The sequence below is a fragment of the Panthera uncia genome, chromosome B4, assembly GCF_023721935.1.
Source record: "Panthera uncia isolate 11264 chromosome B4, Puncia_PCG_1.0, whole genome shotgun sequence".
NCBI lineage: Eukaryota > Metazoa > Chordata > Mammalia > Carnivora > Felidae > Panthera > Panthera uncia.
Window position 1 is genome coordinate 75,047,496 of NC_064809.1, and position 20,809 is coordinate 75,068,304.

Sequence of the window (20,809 nt, forward strand, 5' to 3'; positions counted from 1 at the left end):
TTTTGCATGTATACATTTGTTCAAACCTGCCTGTGAGATAGGTAGAATTGTTATCTCCATTTTAGAGATAAACTAAGGCACAGAGAATATAAGAAACTTGCTCAGGATTATACAGTTAGTGAATATTGAAGCTAGAATTAGAATCTAGCTACACTGCAATAGAAATCTATAGGCAGACAGGGAATCCTATTTTAAGTAGCACTTAGATGTAACTTTTTTTAAACTTAGTCTTGCAAAGGGCTGTATTGACTTTATTGGTTTTTTTCTCACTCTGTTCTGAAGGAGACAGATACAGTGTCTGGCTTTCTGAGAAGAGGTAAAAATGTTTGGATAATTCATAAATAAACATTTAAAAATTTTTTCAACAACAAAATGAGGGGGGCCTGGATGGCTCAGTCAGTTAAGTGTCCAACTTTGGCTCAGGTCATGATCTTGCGGTTCGTGAGTTCGGCCCATGCATCAGGCTCTGCTGACAGATCAGAGCCTGGAGCCTGCTTCAGATTCTGTGTCTCTTCCTCTCTCTGCCCCTCCCCCACTCACGCTCTGTCTCTTTCTCAAAGATAGATAAAACATAAAAATATAAAAAATGAAAAAATAAAATACAGATAACACAGGGGCGCCTGGTGGCTCAGTCAGTTAAGCTTCCAGCTCTTGGTTTTGGCTCAGGTCATGTCTCACAGTTCCACTTGGGATTCTCTCTCCCCTTCTCTTTCTGCCTCTCCCTCTTGCATGCTCTGTCTCCCAAAATAAATAAACTTTAAAAAATAACTGAAATATAAAATACAGAAAATTGAATTATCATAACCATCGTTAAGTGTATATGTAGTTCTGGGTTGTTAAGTACATTTACATTGTTGTGCAGCCATCATCCACATCCAGAATTCATCTTACAAAACTGAAACTGTACACATTAAACAATAACTGCCCATTTCCCTCTTTCTCCAGCTCTTACATAATTTTAAAAATAATTTATCTGATTCCTAAAGTTTTTTTCTTTTTTTAGGTAATATTTTAAATTTTCGGTTAACCTTAGAATTTGAGATAAGTGGGATAATTTACCTAGGTAATTTTCATTTGTTTTATAGTAATCATAATGTGCCTTTCTTTTTTTTTTTAATGTTTATTTTTGAGAGAGAGAGAGAGAGCACACAGGCGAGTGAGCAGGGAGGGGAAGAGAGAGGTCGGACACTTAACTGACTGTGCCACTCAGGCCCCCCATAATGTTGTGCCTTTCACCCCAGCTACAGTACTGTTTTTTCCTGTTAATTTAAATTTGTTTATTAAAAGTTATCAGATGACTGAAAATGGTTTTTTAAAAAATGACTCAGAAGAAAAAAGTGCCTAAACAAGTTTTGAAATGATTGCCAAGAAAAGTTATAAATAAGTGAATAGTGGTTTTTGAACAACTTGGTTTTGGAATATTTATTGGAGGTAGATGCAGAATTTATTTATTATTATTATTTTTTTAAATGTTTTATTTATTTTTGAGACAGAGACAGGCAGAGCATGAGCAGGGGAGGGGCAGAGAGAGAAGGAAACACAGAATCTGAAGCAGGCTCCAGGCTCTGAGCTGTCAGCACAGAGCCTGACGCGGGGCTTGAACTCACAAACCACAAGATCATGACCTGAGCTGAAGTCGGACGCTTAACCAACTGAGCCACCCAGGCGCCCCTAGATGCACAATTTAAACACGAATAAAAATATTGTCAAGTAGAATATTTTCAGATGCAATGGACTGAAAATGAAGTAGGAATTGTTGAAATGTGAAAAGTAGAATAAAATGCTTAGAAATGAACATAAAGATGTAAAAGTACCTTATGGTGCTTTAAATTACAATGAACTGGTTCACAGTTTTCTGAAAAACTAGAAGCTAGGGATATTGATATTCAACTATTTTGTATCAGTGTGGGTTTGTTTGGGCTATCAGGCAGTTCTGTATTACTTCCCAGCTAACGCAATTGATCCTTAATTCTAGATGTGAACGTTTTTCAAATCTGTGATTTTGTTCTTCTACCTGGGAGCTTAAAAGATTTTGGGGGTGCCTGGGTGGCTCAGTCAGTTAAGCATCTGACTCTTGATTTCAGTTCAGGTCATGATTTCATTTCATGGCTCATGAGTGAGTTCGAGTCCCGAGTCGGGCTCTGTGTTGACAGGGCAGAGCCTACTTGGTATTCTCTCTCTCTCCTTCTCTCTCTGCCCCTTCTTCTCTCGTGTACACACACACACACACACACTCTCTCTCTCTCTCTCTCACTCACTCACTCACTCACTCTGTCTCTCTCTCAAAAAAATAAAAAAAAAAAAAAAAAAAAAAGAGTTTGACCCTGTAGTTGAAATGGGGTCTCAGTCTTTACTACAGAGGAGCGGAAAGTGGAGGAGGTTGAGAAACTCTAGTTCAGCTATCATTGTGAAGTCATAAAAAAAGATTTTTAACCTCCTCTTTGAAGATCCTTAACTGAACATGGAAACTGACTCTTTAGCTCTGAAGGTGTTCATAGTATTTTTATTTGTTTCTGTATTCGTGTTTTGCTTAAATTTTGTTTTCTTTAACGTTTAATTCTTGAGGGTGGTTTCTAGGCTTGAAAACATTGTAAACTTTTGTATTATGCCCAGTGATTTTTCTGTAAGGGTTTTGGAATCCTAGGTTCAAATGTTAGTTATATGACCTTAGACAAGTGACAACTTGTGGGAGCCTCAAGTTCCTATCTGTAATTTGGGAATAATAATCTTTTCAGACAAAGTCAGGTAGTTCATGATGTTTATGGTGTTTATGTATTAAGCCTTGTAACACAATCTAGAGATGGGCTTGACCCACAACTATCATTTGATCATCATAGCTATTCTATTGTGATGTAAATCGTCCAGTATGTAAATGGTAGGCTTCCAAAATTACTGAAATTTGTGCTTGATTTGTTGAACATTTTTGGAAAATTTATTAAAACTACATGATAATGGCACTGGTAACTGCAAAAATTGATTTAAGAGATACCAGGGTGTATAATACAGCCACCTGGGGTGGCTCAGTTGGATGAACGTCTTGACTTTGATTCAGGTCATGATCTCGCAGTTCATGAGTTCAAGCCCCACGTTCGTTCTCTCTCTCTCTCCTCTCTCTCTCTCTCTCTCTCTCTCTCTCTCTGCCCCTCCCCTGCTCAGGCTCTGTCTCTCAGAAGTAAATAAACATTAAAAGAAAAAAGAGATATATACCTTTAAAAAAAAAAAAGAGAGATACCTTTTTGAGTTCTAATTCGGCCTTGTTACTAATTTACACTGATTCTGGGTAAGCCAAACAGAGTAATTATCTTATTTTAAATTTTTTATGGTTTAAGAGTATACTTTTAATTGGGCAGGTAAAAGTCTTAAAACAAGAATGAGGTTTGCAGTATGTTAAAATACAGATTCATTTATATGCAAAATTTAAAGGAATACAAATGATAAAATGCAAATAGGTGATTTGTATTTCCTCTTTTAGAAAGAAATTTTTTTCTAATGTACAAGTATAGGTAAATGTAAGGAAAAGAAACTTTTGAATGTCATATACTCATGTCTCTTTTCTCGTCTGTTAAGTTGTAACAGAGCCACATTTTTAAGGCAAACTTTAGTTCAGGAAATATCTCTTTATTTATAAATGACTGGCTCTACCTAAACCAAAGACAGAGGGGGGTACTTCAGGTGAATATTTCTAGAGGTAGGATATGAACTGTAGACTTAAAGCCAGACTCCGAGGATGAGGAGTTGGGTTTGGTTTGGTTTATATATTACTGAGGCAAGAGAAAAGCATTTTCTGTGTCAAAGCAGAAAAGTCAGGAGTAATCCAGGGTTTGTGTTGTACGTAGTTGGCCAGTATTTCATCCTATTAGTTTTGGAAACTATAAAATAGGTAGTGTGATCACATCTCCCATTTTGCCCTAAGTAGTTATAACGTACACCTGTTTTCTGGAACAAATGTGCCACCCTGTTTCATTCTCAAAAACGTCCTGATTTGTATGATAACTTTTAATTTTTCAGAAGAGACAAGGAATTAACTGTGTGCTTATTGGCAGTTCCCCCCCCCCATCACTACCACAGTGCACATAAGTTGGTACTAAAATATTTGTTGTTGAATTGCCTATGAGAAATGTAAATTTGTAGGATTTACAAAAATTTGCTGTTAAGCAAGGTAAGAGAAATACAGGATTATTCTAGCATTTTGAGCTAAGCAAAGGAAAAAATAGGGCAGTCATTAATAATAATAAGATACATTTATCTACAAGGTTGCGTAAACAAGTGGTTAAGAACAGTGCACTGGGGACAGGCTGCTGTTCAGGCTCTGCCCCTTTCTAGTTGTATGACCTTAAGCAGGTTGTTTCACCTCTGTTTATCCGTTTTCTTACGTATAAATTGAGGATAGTACTAATATGTGAGTATAATGTTAACATATCACATAAGGTTATTAAGATTGACAGTTAATGTAAAGTACTTAGAGTAGTGTCTGGTATATAATGAACATTACACATGAGCTGTTGCTTTCATATACACTTATGAAAAACTCATTTCAGTTTTCTGGTCATTTTCATTTGAAAATAACAGACTGCTGACTTTACACGTTTTTGAAAAGGATTATTTTTTATTTTTAATTTAAAAAATTTTTAATGTTTATTTATTTTTGAGAGAGAGATAGAGAGAGCACAAGTGGGGGAAGGGGCAGAAAGAGAGGGAGACACAGAATCCCAAGCAGGCTCCGGGCTCTGAGCTGTCAGCACAGAGCCCCATGCGGGGCTTGAACCCACGAACTGTGAGATCATGACCTGAGCTGAAGTCGGACTGTTAACTGACTTGAGCCACCCAGGTGCCCCTGAAAAGGGTTATTTTGATATTTAATATTGATATTTGAAGTTGGGGGATTTTTAAAATTTCATTTGTGTAGTTAACCATTGGCTTGATCAGATGACAATTTGAAGTAAAATGGCTCAGTATGTCTAGGACTATTTAAATTATGTAAAAAAAAAAAAAGTGCATTATAAAATGCAAGATCCCTGGATTCTTATGCACAGAATTTGAGAAACACTTGTTCAGCATTTATTCATCCATCGATTCATTTAGCAAATGTTGTTTGTTGGCCTCCTGTGTGCTAATCATTGTTCAAGGTGCTAGAGAGCAGTTGACTGGTTTACCTTACACAAAGTCACCACCATTGTGGAGCTTGCTGACAAAATAATTCAGGTAAAGAAAAGTGCTTTGTGATAGAGGGTAAATTTTATTGCATAAACTGCCATGAATATTACTTTTTTTTTTTTTTTTTTTTTTACCAAAAATTAACTGTGGCCCTGGGATAGAAAATTACCTTGATCCTGAGGTAGAAATTAGTGCAGAGCTGCATTGACTTCTGCCCTCAGAACCCTATTAAGCTGGTGGTGTATCCATATTTTCTGGGTTATTAGCTAGTCTAGGCAGAACTAAACCAGGGATCATTTGGCTTGGTGAGGAGGTCTATTATATTCCTTAGGTAGTATATAACTGGTTGTCTTAAAGTTTTCTCTGAGGTAACTAACTGTAGTGTAGTGGCTAAGAGCCACTGTAAAAATGTATTGGCAGACTCTCCCTACTGCTGAGGTGAAATCCTGCCTCTGCTTTATTCGCTTTGCAACATTGGGCAGATTACTTTAAAAAAAAATTTTTTTTTAACATTTATTTATTTTTGAGAGACAGACAGAGGCAGAGTATGAGCAGGGAAGGGGCAGAGAGAGAGGGAGACACAGAATCCAAAGCAGGCTCTAGGCTCCAAGCTGTCAGCACAGAGCCCGATGCGACGTGGGGGCCCGAACCCACAAACCGTGAGATCATGACCTGAGCCGAAGTCGGATGCTCAACCGACTGAGGCACCCAGGTGCCCCTGGGCAGATTACTTTTAGGTAAAATAACTTTTTTCTTATCTGCAAAATGTGTATGATAAAAATATTTAACTGAAGTTGTTAATGAAGATAAATTGAGTGTTCTAAATTAATTAATTTAAATTAATTAATTTAAATTAATTAATTAAACTAAATTAAATGTTAGTTGTTGTTCTTCTCTGTCAGAATGGGTGAAAAATTTCCAGTTTAATTTTCCATTTTTATTTTTCATGAAATACCCCTAAGCATCTTCTAGTAGGATCCTGGAGTTTGTATTGGATGAAATGACAGGTGTTTGGTGTCTTTTTTTTTTTTTTTTTTTAAGTACTTGTAATTTAGTGGTCTTCTCAATATTGGAGATAAAATTAAACCTGGATGATTGACTTGCTTGAAGCAAATTTAATCAGTTTATATACTTTATTTTTCAGTATTTGTAGGGTTAATTGACATGGGATTTCTATTTTCTGATAGTAAATAGGTAAGTGAAACAAATGGTTATGTATGACCAAAGACATGGTTTTACCACATTCATGATGACTGTTTCGGACTCCTGTTACCTTAAAACTGCTTATATGAGCGGAAGGTATCATTTTTGCCATGAACTTGATGTCTCTCATTTTTCCCTTCATTTTTATCTCTTCCCACCCACATAGGATAAATAAAATGGCATAAAATGGACCAATAATGAAGACCACTTTTGGCTTATTTGGTGATGACATATATTGCTTAGAAATAGAGGTGGTGATTTTTCTGTCAGTTTTATGGACTGACAATTTGGATGTTTTTGTGGTGATTTTGGCATATAGTTTCCAAGTCCAGTTGTACAGTTTATATCCTTTGATAGATGTTTTATGTGACTGTGTAGCTCAGGGGCTTCTGGTTCTGTGGAAGAAAAGGATTTTGATGGAATTCTTTAGACAAAGTTAACCACACATGGTTATCAAGAATTAAAATGAGAAAATAAGTCATTGTTGCAGTTATCTGCCTTGTCAGATTCATTACTGTGTTTTAAAAACTTTATCCTAGAAAAACACAACAACTTCTTTTGTTGGACGTTTTCAGTTTCTAATTTTTCTTTATGTGGAGTAATTCTATATAGGACACTCTTGTATATAAAGCCTTTATGTTAAAATCCACTGCAGTAGGTCAGAGAGTGAACATTTTAAAAGTTTTTTGTATCAGTATTGACAAATTGCTTCCCAAAAGTCTTAGGACAGTTTTTACTCTTGCCCAGTTTACTGTATCTTTGTCAGCATCGGGCATCCCAATTTATAAAAATTCACCATTTGGATTAAAATGAAATAATTGTGGGGCACCTGGGTGGCTCAGTCGGTTAAGCATCCGACTTCAGCTCAGGTCACGATCTCACGGTCCGTGAGTTCGAGCCCCGCATCGGGCTCTGGGCTGATGGCTCAGAGCCTGGAGCCTGCTTCCCATTCTGTGTCTCCCTCTCTCTCTCTGCCCCTCCCCTGTTCATGCTCTCTCTCAAAAATAAATAAACGTTAAAAATAAATAAATAAATAAAATGAAATAATTGATTCATTTTGCATATCTTCAGTGACTAGTGTGATTGAATGTTCTTCCATGTTTATTAGCTGTGAATTGTCTTTTTGCTTGTTTATACTTTTCTTACTTTCTTTGAAGACAATAGTCTTTTATGTCACTTGCCTAGGATGATTTTCCCAGTTGATGTGTCTTTTATTTTGGATGTTAGATGTTTCATTATCTATTTATTGATTGTAAAAGTAGTAGATGTTAATTGTAGGAAAATCCAGAAAAGCACAAAAATGAGAATAAAAATGCTACTGCTCAGAGATAACCACTTATAACATTGACTTTTAGTCTCTCTAGTGTTTTCTGTGCTTGTGCATTATTTCACAAAATTCAAAGTTTCTTTCATAAGGTAGCAGCTTGTTTTTTATTCTAAGTTTCTGTGAACATTTTCACTGCCTTCTACGATATTTCCCCCCATTTATAAAAATTTTATTTTGGAATAATTATGGATTCACAAGTTGCCCAAAAACCGTACAGGGTGGTCTCATGTACTTTTATGCTCAGTTTCTCCGAATAGTAACACCTTGCCATAACTATATAAATGGCCAGCAAATTGATATTGTTACAGTCCACAGAACTTACTCATATTTCATCAGTTTTACATACAATATGATTTTAAGGCTCTGGGATAGTCTTTATATGGCTGGACTACAGTTATTGAACAGATCCTCTGTGGTTGGTGTCTTAGTCCATTTGAGCTACTATAACAATATCACAGACAAGGTAGCTTAAGAAATTTATTGCAGATAGCGATGCAGTAAACCTAGGAGTGCATACATCTTTCAAAATAGTGTTTTCGTTTTCTTTGGGTAAAGACCCAATAGTGAAATTACTGGATCATATGGTAATTCTATTTTTAAAAGAATGTATATTTTTAAGGCTTTTGATAAACATTGCTAACTCTTAGAAAAACTGTATGAAATGGGGCGCCTGGGTGGCTCAGTCGGTTGGGCATCCGACTTCGGCTCAGGTCACGATCTCACGGGCCCCCAGGGGCCCCGTGAGTTCGAGCCCCGCGTTGGGCTCTGGGCTGATGGCTCAGAGCCTGGAGCCTCCTTCCGATTCTGTGTCTCCCTCTCTCTCTGCCCCTCCCCCGTTCATGCTCTGTCTCTCTCTGTCTCAAAAATAAATAAACGTTAAAAAAAAAAAAATTAAAAAAAAAAAAAAAGAAAAACTGTATGAATTACAGCAATGAACCGTTTGCTTCCTTTTATACTTGTCAAAATGACATTAAGTAGTTCAATAGGTAAAAATGATACCTTGCAGTTAACTATTCCTGTTTGTCCTTTGTACATTTTCCCTGGAACAGGAAGACCTAGTTTTTCCCTTTCTCGAGCCCAGTGCTTTGCTTTAGAACACATATGTAAATAAACTATTATTGTGGTTAGCAAAATAGAGGTGTGTGCAAATAATAAGAGGGAAAGAAGAAGTAATGACCAAAGAAATGAAGTCAGGTGCCCAAGATTTGTAGAAACTGTAAGGAGTTATGGTAGAGTAGACATTATGTCTTTAAAAATGAGGAAGCTGGAGGGACTCCTGGATGGCTCAGTCAGTTAAGCGTCCACCTTCAGTTCAGGTCATGATCTCGTGGTGTGTGAGTTCGAGCCCCACGTCAGGCTCTGTGCTGACAGCTCAGAGCCTGGAGCCTGTTTTGGATTCTGTGTCTCCCCTTCTCTCTCTCTGCCCCTGCCCCACTCATGCTCTGTCTCTCTCACTCTCTCTCAAAAATAAATAAACATTTTAAAAAATTAAAAAATAAATAAGTGAATAAAATGAAGAAACTGGGGCCAGTAATTGCATAATTACTGGATGGCAGAATAAAGTTAATTTTTTTGTTGTTATACCACACTTGTCTTTCAGGTGTTGGAATGACTCTCAATTTAGCTTCATGAAGACAATATTGATACTTTTTTTTTTTTTTAAGAAATATTATAAACTAGATGTTCTGGAAAAAACTGACAATGTTGGTTGAAATATTTTTTTGAATTTTTTTTTTCTAAGTTTGTGTATTTTGAGAAAGGGTACAAGTGTGCGAGTGGGGGAAGGGCAAAGAGCTAGAGAGAGACTCCTAAGCAGGCTCCGCCCTATGAGCACAGAGCCCAATCAGGGGCTCAGTCATGACCTGAGTTGAAATCAAGAGTTGGACACTTGGGGCGCCTGGGTGGCTTAGTCGGTTGAGCGTCTTTGACTCAGGTCATGATCTCACACTCCTAGGTTCGAGGCTTGCTTTGGGCTCTGTGCTGACAGCTCAAAGCCTGGAGGCTTGCTTCGGATTCTGTGTCTCTCTCTCTCTCTGCCCCTCCCCCACTTGCACTCTGTCACTCTCTCCCCCTCTCTCTCTCAAAATAAACATAATAATAAAAAATTAAAAAGAGTTGGACACTTAACTGACTGAGCCACCCAGACACCCCTAAAAAAGTTTTTATTTTTTATTTTTTATTATTTTTTTAACGTTTATTTATTTTTGAGACAGAGAGAGACAGAGTGTGAACGGGGGAGGGGCAGAGACAGAGGGAGACACAGAATCGGAAGCAGGCTCCAGGCTCTGAGCCATCAGCCCAGAGCTGGACGCGGGGCTCGAACTCACGGACCGCGAGATCGTGACCTGAGCTGAAGTCGGATGCTTAACCGACTGAGCCACCCAGGCGCCCCAAAAGTGTTTTTTTTTTTTAAAGCAGTGCTTTAAGTTGGCAAGAAAGCAAATGAAGTCTTCAGACCAAAAATAATTAAAAAGTACTCATCCAAAGAGGTAAGCAGGTCATAAATGTAGAGCTACTCTTTTTTTTTTTTTTTTTAACGTTTATTTATTTTTGAGACAGAGCATGAACGGGGGAGGGTCAGAGAGAGAGGGAGACACAGAATCTGAAACAGGCTCCAGGCTCTGAGCAGTCAGCACAGAGCCCGGCGCGGGGCTCGAACTCACATACCGTGAGATCGTGACCTGAGCCGAAGTCGGACGCTTAACCGACTGAGCCACCCAGGCGCCCCTGTAGAGCTACTCTTAATGCATCTGTTGGTTCTTACTGGCCCAGAGCTTTGGTTTTAATTGGCAGTGCTTAGAGACAGGACACATGGTAAAAAAAAAAAAGGGGGGGGGGGCCGGGGGAGAGTGAGCTTTCCCAGAGAAAAGGAAACTTGTCAGGTTTAGCTGTGACTCTGGATTGGTGAGGCAGAGGTATTCCCTAGTAATTCTAACCACAGATGTTCTTTTTGCAAAGTAGAGCTAAAATTCACACAAGTTGTTACCCAAAAAATCATGTTGAAAATTAAAGGAATACCAGATTGGTAGTTTTATAAACTGTGCAGTCATCTAACAGAGGGAAACCAAGTCCTCTCCTAAAGAGCATATTTAAAAAATTTTTTTAATGTTTATTTTTGAGAGAGCATGAGCGGGGGAGGGGCAGAGAGAGGGAGACAGAATCTAACGCAGGCTCCAGGCTCTGAGCTGTCAGCACAGAGCCGACATGGGGCTTGAACTCAAGAGCTGTGAGATCTTGACCTGAGTCAAAGGCGGACGCTCAACCGACTGAGCCACCCAGGCGCCCCTAAAGAGCATATTTTAAACATAATGCTCAAAATTCCCACAAATAAAGTTCCAAGGAAAATGGGCTTACAATATAAAATCATAAAGCACGTAAGTCATAATGAGCATGATTTAGCAGAAACAACAGATCACAAAATCAAACCCTCAAAGATTGCAGATAGTGAATTTATCAAGTTCAGACTATAAAATTAGAATAATATGCTTAAAGGAAGGAAGATACTGAAAAGATGATCAGGAAACAAAACATCAGATAGATTTGATAAAAGAACCAAAAAGAACTTCAAGAAATGAAAGTTATAAAAAGAACTTATAAACTTATTGGAAAAGTTAAGTTCATTTTAGAAGTAGATGAAGAGAGAATTGATGAAATGGAAGAAATATCATAAATTGCTCAGGATGTAATTTCTTGAAAGACAAGGAAATGGAAAATAGGAAAGACAATGATACAAAGAGAGGTGGAACATAGTATGAGAAAGTACAAAATATTTTATTGGCATTCCAGAAGGAAGTAATAGAGCAGGTAGGTGGTGGAGAGGCAAAGTTTGAAGAGCTATACCTGGGAATTTACAGAGTTGATGCATCAGATTTCAAAAGAGCACAGTGAATCCTAAGTAGATTAAAGAATTTCACACTTAGACTGATGATTGTAAAACTGGAAATCAGCACTGACAAAAATTGAGCAAAGAGAGATTAGGAATGATAGCTAGACTAATAGCTGGTTTCTGATCAGTAACAGTACAAAACAGAAGGCAGTGGGGATATCTTTAATAACCTGAAAGGGAATGTGTGCCTAGTAAGAATTCTTTTCACCAAAAAAAAAAAAAAAAAATTCTTTCTATAGCAGAGGTAGAGGGTAAAAATATTTTCAGGGAGGGGTGCCTGGGTGGCTCAAGTCTGTTGGACATCCGACTTCGGCTCAGGTCATGATATTGTGGTTCATGGGTTTAAGCCCTGTGTTGGGCTCTGTGCTGGCAGTTCAGAGCCTCGAGCCTGCTTCAGATTCTGTCTCCGAAGCTCTCTGCCCCTTCTCCCTCCTGCCCCCCTCAAAAACAAATAAACATTTAAGAAAATATTTTCAGGGAAACCACAACTTAAAGAGTTTACTACAAAAAAATTTTTTTTTTCTGAATGATGTCTTTGGTGGAGAAGGAAAGAATGATGTTCAAAGATTTTCATCAGCATTTATGTAACTTTAGTAAATATTGACTGGTATAAAAAATAATGGGATATATTACATATATACATACAGGCACAAGACGTGTAAAATAGTCTTTGATGTTAATGTACTAGGCACTATAACATTTATGCTCTGATTTGAAAAAATGTTTTTTAAGTTTTATATTTTTTATGATTTGAATTTAAGGTAATATTTTAATGGAGTGCTTTATAAGGGAAAAAAAACCCTTGATCAGAGTATTGTAGCAGATTGTGTTCCTCTCTAGCCCACGTCTATGTTTATGCACTTTTTGCAGTTGTAATAATCTGTGAGTTGTAATCATTTGTTGTTAATATTAACTTCATACTTAGTCTCTGTATGTCTTTAGTTGGATATATGATTTCTCATTTAATAGGTTATCTGTAAAAGGGAGACACTGATATAAGTACTAATTCCTCCAGAATTGCTTAACATGTTTGCTTTTGTTATTGTGGTTGTGGGTTTTTTTCACTTCATTTTGTGAATGCATTTTCCATTTTGACATTGTCATATTTGGTCAACCCTAGGATGCACATTGTTGCACACTGTAAACTTCTCTGGCAAATGGGATACATCTTAATAGTATTTGATGTCACAGTTTTAATATACAGCAATTTTTTCTTTGATTTAGTAGTACCCCTTTAGATTTTATAAAATATGGTCGTGTATCTTTATAATTTTGAATGGCTGTGCAATACTTTACCTAGAAAGTGTATCATAATTTCCCTTGTTCCTGGTTTTTTTGACTGGGTTATTTCTGTTTGTTGGCTCTTACAAATAATGCTAATAGAATATGAGTGCACCATTTTATATAGTCTTATATAGTCTCCAGTAAAGAATGAGTTTGCAAATTTTATGCTAATGTGGGAATTATTTTTAAGTACTTTGCTAATCTAATAGGTGTTAAGTGGTACTTTATTTTCCTACTTGTGGGTATATATGTATATCTTTTCTAGAATTTTCTTAGTCTTTTTTGTTTTTAATCATTAGTTTTGAGAAAGAGCATGAGTGAAGAAGGGGCAGAAAGGGGGAAGGGGAGAGGATCCAAAGCAGGCCCCGTGCTGATAGCAAAGAGTCCAATGCGGGGCTCAAACTCACAAACTGAGAGATCATGATCCAAGTCAAAGTTGGACACTCAACTCACTGAACCACCCAGGCTCCTCTATTTTTAGTTTTTTGTTGTTGCAATTTTGTCATGAAATGTGAGATCTTGACCTGAGGCAAAATCAAGAGTCTGACAGTTAACCAACTGAGCCACTCACAGCCCCAAGATTTTAAGTAATGTCTGCACCCAGTGTGCAGGCTCAAACACACAACTTCAGGATCAAGAATTGCATGCTCTACTGACTCAGCCAGCCAGACACCCCACATTGCTGTTTTTGACGTGGGAAAAATTTCTAAATGTTAGAATTGTTTAGAGTCAAAGGTCTGTATCACAGTGTAGATGGCAATAAGAATTATATACTTTGGAAAATCCTTCTAGGTACCTAAAATATTTGCTCTAAATACATAAAAATAAGCCAAAGATAGGTGAATAGTTTGAATAAATTTTATGACAAATGCAAGTAGATTGGGGTAAAGCAGCATTTCTGTATTAATTGTTTATAGAGATATATTTTTTATTGTATAGGTAGCTAAATTTTATACATACACAATCAAGTTAATCTACTTAAAAAGATTTATTGTCAAGTTGAGCCCAATACTTTAAAGTATTATTTAATATTTATTATTAAATTACTTAATATGATTGGGGTTTCCTTCACATTTAAGTAATAGAAAAGTCCATTAAAGAGGTGACTGTGTGGCTCAGTCGGTTAAGCATCTGACTTCGGCTCAGGTCATGATCTCATAGTTCTTGAGTTTGAGCCCCTCATCGGTCTCTGTGCTGACAGCTCAGAGCCTAGAGCCTGCTTCAGATTCTGTGTCTCCCTCTCTCTCTGCCCCTCCCCCACCCACACTCTTGTCTTTCTCTCTCTCAAAAATAAAGATTAAAAACAGACAAGTCCATTATCTAAAATTGTAATTTTAATACACTGACTTTTAAAATTTACAAATAGATCTTTTGATTATTTAGCAGGTAACATCTAAAGGAACCGGTTTAAATCCTAATGCCAAAGTATGGCAAGAAATTCCTTCTGGAAATACTGATGCCACTCCAGTAACTCATGGAACTGAAAGCTCTTGGCATGAAACAGCAGCAACATCAGGGTCTCATCCTGAGGGTAAGTCCTAAATATTTCATCAGAACAAATCACATTTTGGTTAAATATATGGTCAAACCAGTTTATAGAACTTTGGGGTACATCTTTTGATTATTTGATTAAATATATTTATAAATGTTTAATAGGCAGTTTGTACACAGTTCTTATTTTTAGTATGAATGGGTTATCACTAGTTTCAAATAGTAGCTGTGTCTTTGGGTCTAGCATTTAACCCACTTATAGTATGGTATTTATAAATTAATTTTGATATACCATCATTGGCAATGCTATTTACTCACTGTTTGACTTTGGGTAAATGACTTCTCTGTGCTTGTTTCCTTCATCTGTAAAACAGTAATAATAATTACTTTTGGCATAGGATTTTCTGAGAATTAAATGAATTAAATGCATGTAGCTGTCTGATACATAAATAGTACTATATGAGTTTAAACTATTGTTAATCATTTTAGCTTATCCATAAGGGTCAAAACTTATCTCCCTTGGGAAGAGAATTCTTACTAAAACCATGCGGACATTGCCCAACTGGTAGAATTCTTTAAAATCTTACTATAAAAGACATAGTGCCCAGAGTTCCTAAAGATAGGATTTATTGAATTTCTATTTACTTTCATTATATATTTTTTAATACAGGTAATACAGAGCTTTCAGATGATATGTGTAAGGAATACGAAGTAATGTATTCATCTTGTGAAACCACCAGAAATACTATAGGCATTGAAGAATCAACTGATGGAATGATTTTAGGGCCAGAAGATCTGAGTTACCAAATATATGACGTTCCTGGTAAACTTTATGCTTGTATTGGTAAAATGAGCATTTGGTAAACTAGTGTTTTTTCCCCTTACAGTTTCTTTATTATTGTTCTAATAAACCTATGGCATGGATCAGTCTGCTTTATTTGAAAAGAACTGTATGGTAATAAAATGTTAGATGATTTTTATAAATACTGTTTTCAAAAGGGCAAACATGAAGATTGTAATTTATTTATTTTTTAAAGTTTGTTTTTTTGAGGAGAGAGAGAGAGCATGAACTGGGGAGGGGCAGAGAGAGAGGGAGACACGATCAGAAGCAAGCTCCAGGCTCTGAGCTGTCAGCGCAGAGTCCGAAGTGAAGCTTGAACTCAGAAGCTGTGAGATCATGACCTGAGGGGAAGTCAGATACTTAAGTAGCTGAGCCACCCAGGTGTCCTGAAAATTGTAATTCAAAAGAATGTTTAGAGAAAAGATCCTGTTTAGGAGAGTGTGAAATTAAAGATAAAAGGGAAAAATAGTCAATATAGTGAAAATAGACCCTAATTATAATTTTTCAGAGTCCCAAGTTTCTTGATCTATTAGTTGGGATCAGTGCAAGTTCTGTCAATTTTCCCATTACTTCTGTCAGTGTGAAATGCATTTATAAATGTGAAATTGCAGGGATTAATTTTGAGAAAATCACAGTATTAAAAACATGGTTCTTCTGCAATTCAACTTGTGAAACATGTTTTTTCACATTTATAAAACTAGCATGGGTTAGTAGTTGCCTGAATTTAAAATGGATGAGATTTAAAAGAAACTAAAAATGGACCATAGACCCCAACTACCTAACTTAATCTTTCTGACTTAAAGGATCTCTTTGGAAAATACATGTAATAGGGAATACTTTCTTCTATTGCTGCTTTAGTTCTTTGACTTCAGTCAAGGTGTACAAACCTTTGTCCTCAATTTCCTTATTTATTGTAAACATTTGGACTAGATTTCTAAGTTTTGTCAGCTTGTAAGTTGATTCCTGAAGTAGCATGGGTGGTATTTCCATATAATTATTTAAGGTGGTAGGTTCTCCTCCCTACTTGTGGTCATAATATACTTAACCACTGGGTACTTTAAACATAGAGTTGGTTTAAGTAATGTGGCAACCAGTTGGTATTTTAATAGGTTTGCTGTAATGACATTGAAAAGTTAAATGAAGTTCTTGCTTATTTAGCACACTTGGGTGGTTGGATTTTGTATTAGATTGCATATACATGGAAATAGAATGCTTCTTTTTTTTTTTAATTTTTTTAATGTCTTATTTACTTTTGCGAGAGAGACAGAGTATGAGCAGGGGAGGAGCAGAGAGAGAGAGAGAATCCAAGCAGGCCTCAGGCTTTCATTGTGGAGCCCGATGTGGGGCTCGAAATAAGGAACTGTGAGATCACGACCTGAGCAGAGATGAAGTGTCGGACGCTTAACTGACTGAGCCACCCAAGTGCCCCTTATATTCATCTTTAATGACGTTAATCTAATATCTAATACTACTTTGAATTTTGAGTAATAAGACTCAAATAAGTAATTAAGAGTAATAAGGTAGTGGTAAAATCATGCACAGAATTTATTTATCTTTATGCACATTCTGTTGTCTGTACATTTAAAGGAAATTAGCCTAATCACTAATGCTTTTTAAGAAGAGGACAAATTACATGCTTTGAGTGTGTAATGTTTTGTTTAAGATTCTAATGAAAGAGTGATGGTTTTCCAGGCTTGAGTCCTGGGGGGGGAAAGAAAAGTCTTGTTCTGGGTTTAAATAATATAATCATAGAAGGCTGTTAGAGTTGATCTGAAACTTTGGCTGTTTGAGTGTTTTAAATATTCCTAGGGGGCGCCTGGGTGGCTTGGTCGGTTAAGCGTCGACTTTGGCTCAGGTCATGATCTCACAGTCCGTGAGTTCGAGCCCCGCGTCGGGCTCTGTGCTGACAGCTCAGAGCCTGGAGCCTGTTTCAGATTCTGTGTCTCCCTCTCTCTGACCCTCCCCCGTTCATGCTTTGTCTCTCTCTGTCTCAAAAATAAATAAACGTTAAATATTCCTAGGAAGATAAAGTGCTCTAAAATTAAGAAATGAAAAGAAAAGAGTATTAAGAGATAGAAGTTTAAGAAGTATAAATAACATCAGATTTAATATCAATAATACAGATGTGGAGAGATATATACATATATTTCAATTTATTTATCTAGTTCCTTCAAATTTAGATTACTGTTACTTTTGTTCTTTGAGCTTTCGTTAAAGGAATAAGTAGTTATCACATTTTAAAAGTATTTAGGGTAGTATTTTACAGAAAGCCAAGTATTTTTAGTATTCATGGTGCTTTGTTCATTTCTTGATAAAATTTTAAACTGATCTGAAATTTATCTAAAGATAGAATAGATAGGTGGAAAGAAATTAGACCTTGTGCTAATTGAATTTTAAAAATAATAGTTTTGTCATGAATTTTAATTTGTACATACTTTGTAACTTATTCTGAGTCAACAATTTGTAATATTTACCACCTACGGTAATTTGATATTAACTTTTTTCCTCTGTTTTCTACCTTCAGGAGAAAGCAGTTCAGCAATTTCTACAGAAGACCTAAAAGAATGTCTGAAGAAACAATTAGAATTCTGTTTCTCCCGGTACAGTATTCATTTGTTTTTAATTGATATTTCTCACTTTTTGCATTGTTCGGTTAGTAGATGTAAAATACCCATGAAATAGAGTGGAAGAATGGTGGTTTTAATTCCCTTCAGTGATGTATTTTGGTATTATTCTTTAATATATTTCTTAACTAGGTTTAAAGATGTAATCTCTAATTGGATATGCAAAAAGGATCTAGTCTTAGTAGGAAGATAATTAAATTACTGGATTGGATTACTTTTGGGTAGGATATTAGATACTTTTCCTATGAACATATTCAGGTTTAGGGTTCTCAAAAAAGTGGGTTATCTCTTAATTTATATTTTTTAGTAGTTGGCTCTTGTAACCTTTGATCATAGAGTTACTTTTAGCAAGATAGGTGGATGGGCATAGAATTTATGTTACCAGTACCTTCTATTAGATAAGGAGTTCTTTCAGGCAGACGTTTCAAGATGTCTTATTTACAGATAATTATGTAGGTATATCTACAGCTTAGATGTCATCAAACTTTAGTATGTAAAACTGCCCCTTTCAAAATAAACAGAAGTTTGGCTATGCATGCAAATGTAATGTTTTCTATTTATCCTGTATATCGTGAGAGGTAGGACCAAGTAAACCAGTTTTTCAAGCTAGAAACCTGGATTTTATCATAGACTTTTTTATACTCTTGACTCACGTTTAATTGATTCTTTATCCTAAATAGCTCCTTTCTTTTCCCCTCCTTTTTACTCTTTGCCTTTATAGTCTAGTACAGGATAAAAGAATAAAAGCAAGAGCCTTCTGTCTTTAGTCATTTGTGCTTACAATTCATTTTCTGTAATATACTTGTATTATTTATTTATTTATTTAACATTTATTTGTTTTTTGAGAGACATAGAGAGACAGAGCACAAGTTGGGGAGGGGCAGAGAGAGAAGGAGACATAGAATCTAAAGCCAGCTCCAGGCTCTGAGCTGTCAACACAGAGCCCAACGAGGGGCTCGAACTCACAAACTGTGAGATCGTGACCTGAGCCGAAGTCAGATGCTTAACCGACTGAGCCACCCAGGCGCCCCTGTAATAGTTATTTAAACATCTTCACCTACTAACTGGATAGTTTGTGTATCTGCTTATGTTTCTGAGTTTTTCTCATGCTTCCCTGTCATAATTCCCTGCCTTTTTGCATGTCTTATAAATTTTGATTATATACTGGACATATTAAAAAAGCTAGGAGTTGTAAGTTACGTAATTTTCCCCTCTAGACAAGACTTGAGTTTTTCTTCAGGTAGGCAGAAGCAGATTGATAGCTTCAATTCAGTCAGGAGTTGAGCTAGGTTAGTGCTGAGCAGCCACTTTTTTTTTTTTTTTTTTTTAATGCACAAGCAGAAGAGGGACAGAGAGAGAGGGGCAGAGAATCCCAAGCAGGCTCCACCTTGTCAGCACAGAGTGCACTGTGGGGCTCCATCTCGACGACCATGAGATCTTGATCTGAGCTGAAATCAAGAGTCAGCTGTCCAGCCGACACCCAGGTGTCTCTCAGCCGCTTTAATTAGACTGTCTACCTCTGATTTATCTCTGTTCCTTAGGCATGACCTTTTCAGCCTTTTGATTCAGAAGTTGTCCTTTTCCTGTTACCTTCAGTCCTAAAACACCAAGGAAGATTCAGTCTGTTCTTGAGAGGTTTGAGATTAGCTCTTTAGTCTCTTATCCCGTAAGCTTCCAAACCTGGCAAATGTCTTATGGGGGAGACCTGTCTTGTTTGATGCAAGTTCCTCCTTCCACTGGAACTTGCACAAAACCACAGAGATATTACAGTGCCTTTTCAGCCGGGCTCCCAGTCTCCCATCTTCCTCCTTAGAACTCGAAAACATCATATGGAGGGAAATCTGCTGCATGTTAGGAGCTCCTTTAGTTTCCAGTTCATAGTGCCAGTCCTGTGCAACTGCCTAAAGCTCTGCTGGTTTCCCCCTGGTCCCAGATCTGCAAATTCCCTCAGGAACGAAAGAACATCTTTCTGGAATATCATTTTGTCATTGTAGCTTCTCTCTCTTATCTCCAAAAGCATGGTTTTATAATTTAGCTAGTCTTTTTTAGTTGCTGCAGTAGGAGCTCTGGCTTGGCATGATCTACCACGTCCTACTCAGAACTCTGATACCATTCAAACCAGCTGTGCGATTGACATTTGTAGCTCAGCAGAATTGTTATTAATACATATTGGGTATTACTACTCATGAGTAGTCAAATCATATATGGGATTTATATCTATTAATTTGACTTTTGACAAGATAGAGTTTCTTTAAGAGTTTGACACAAGATTTATTAAGAACAGACATGCTGAAGTTCAGAATTGATTTAGGATACAACGCCTTAGTTGTATAAATATTCTGTTTATAGTTGTCTTATTTTTAAGTTCTTAAAGAATATCTTGATGAAGGTGCTATTACTTTCTCCTTTTATGCTAAAGTGAGTTTAACCTTTACTGATATCTTCTCTATTCTTTTTTGCCCCCCAAATAACCTGTTAACCAGTAGTAGTAATTACTACTTTATTTTAATAAAACTTGAAGATAAAGGCGTTTGATCCTACTCTTTGCCAGGCAGTAGAGCATTGAAATACATTTTGGGAGCACCTGGCTGGTGATCAGTAGACATGTGACTCTTGACCTTGGGTTGTGAGTTCTAGCCCTGTATTGGGTGTAGAGGTTGCTTAAAAATAAAATCTTTAAAAAAAACATTTTGAATGACAGAGATCCTTCATGGAACCTGTATTCTGGCTGGAGGAGACAAACATAATAAACCATAATAAATAAACAGCTTAGAAGTATGTTAAGTGATAAGTGCTATGGAAGAAAATTAGAGCACTGTAAGTAAGGGAAGGGGAATCGAGTGCTTGGATGATTTCTGTTTTAAATAGGGTCATTGAGAAAAGGTGGCTTTTAAGTAGAGACTTCTATCTATTTATAACCAAACTACTTCAAAGATCTGATGTGAAGAAGACAGCATGAGTTTGATTTTACTTCATTTTGTTACATAAGGTTTTATGTC

General features: G+C 36.6%; 1 protein-coding gene and 1 long non-coding RNA gene across 13 annotated transcripts in view; both read left to right on the forward strand.

Moving 5' to 3' along the window:
* LARP4 (La ribonucleoprotein 4) overlaps positions 1 to 20,809 on the forward strand; it is a 66,126-nt gene that overhangs the window by 6,873 nt on the left and 38,444 nt on the right. For 8 of the 12 annotated variants that reach the window (XM_049627309.1, XM_049627310.1, XM_049627311.1 and 5 more), the window contains 3 exons: positions 14,238 to 14,385; positions 15,016 to 15,189; positions 17,711 to 17,786. In XM_049627309.1, the coding sequence (XP_049483266.1) occupies positions 14,238 to 14,385; positions 15,016 to 15,189; positions 17,711 to 17,786 (398 nt within the window). The remainder of the gene's footprint in view (positions 1 to 14,237; positions 14,386 to 15,015; positions 15,190 to 17,710; positions 17,787 to 20,809) is intronic. The other 4 variants (XM_049627313.1, XM_049627308.1, XM_049627315.1 and 1 more) reach the window with 2 other exon arrangements.
* LOC125920241 (uncharacterized) lies at positions 2,254 to 10,076 on the forward strand. Its single transcript, XR_007456991.1, has 2 exons — positions 2,254 to 3,034; positions 4,780 to 10,076. It is a non-coding gene; the product is annotated as an uncharacterized LOC125920241 (long non-coding RNA).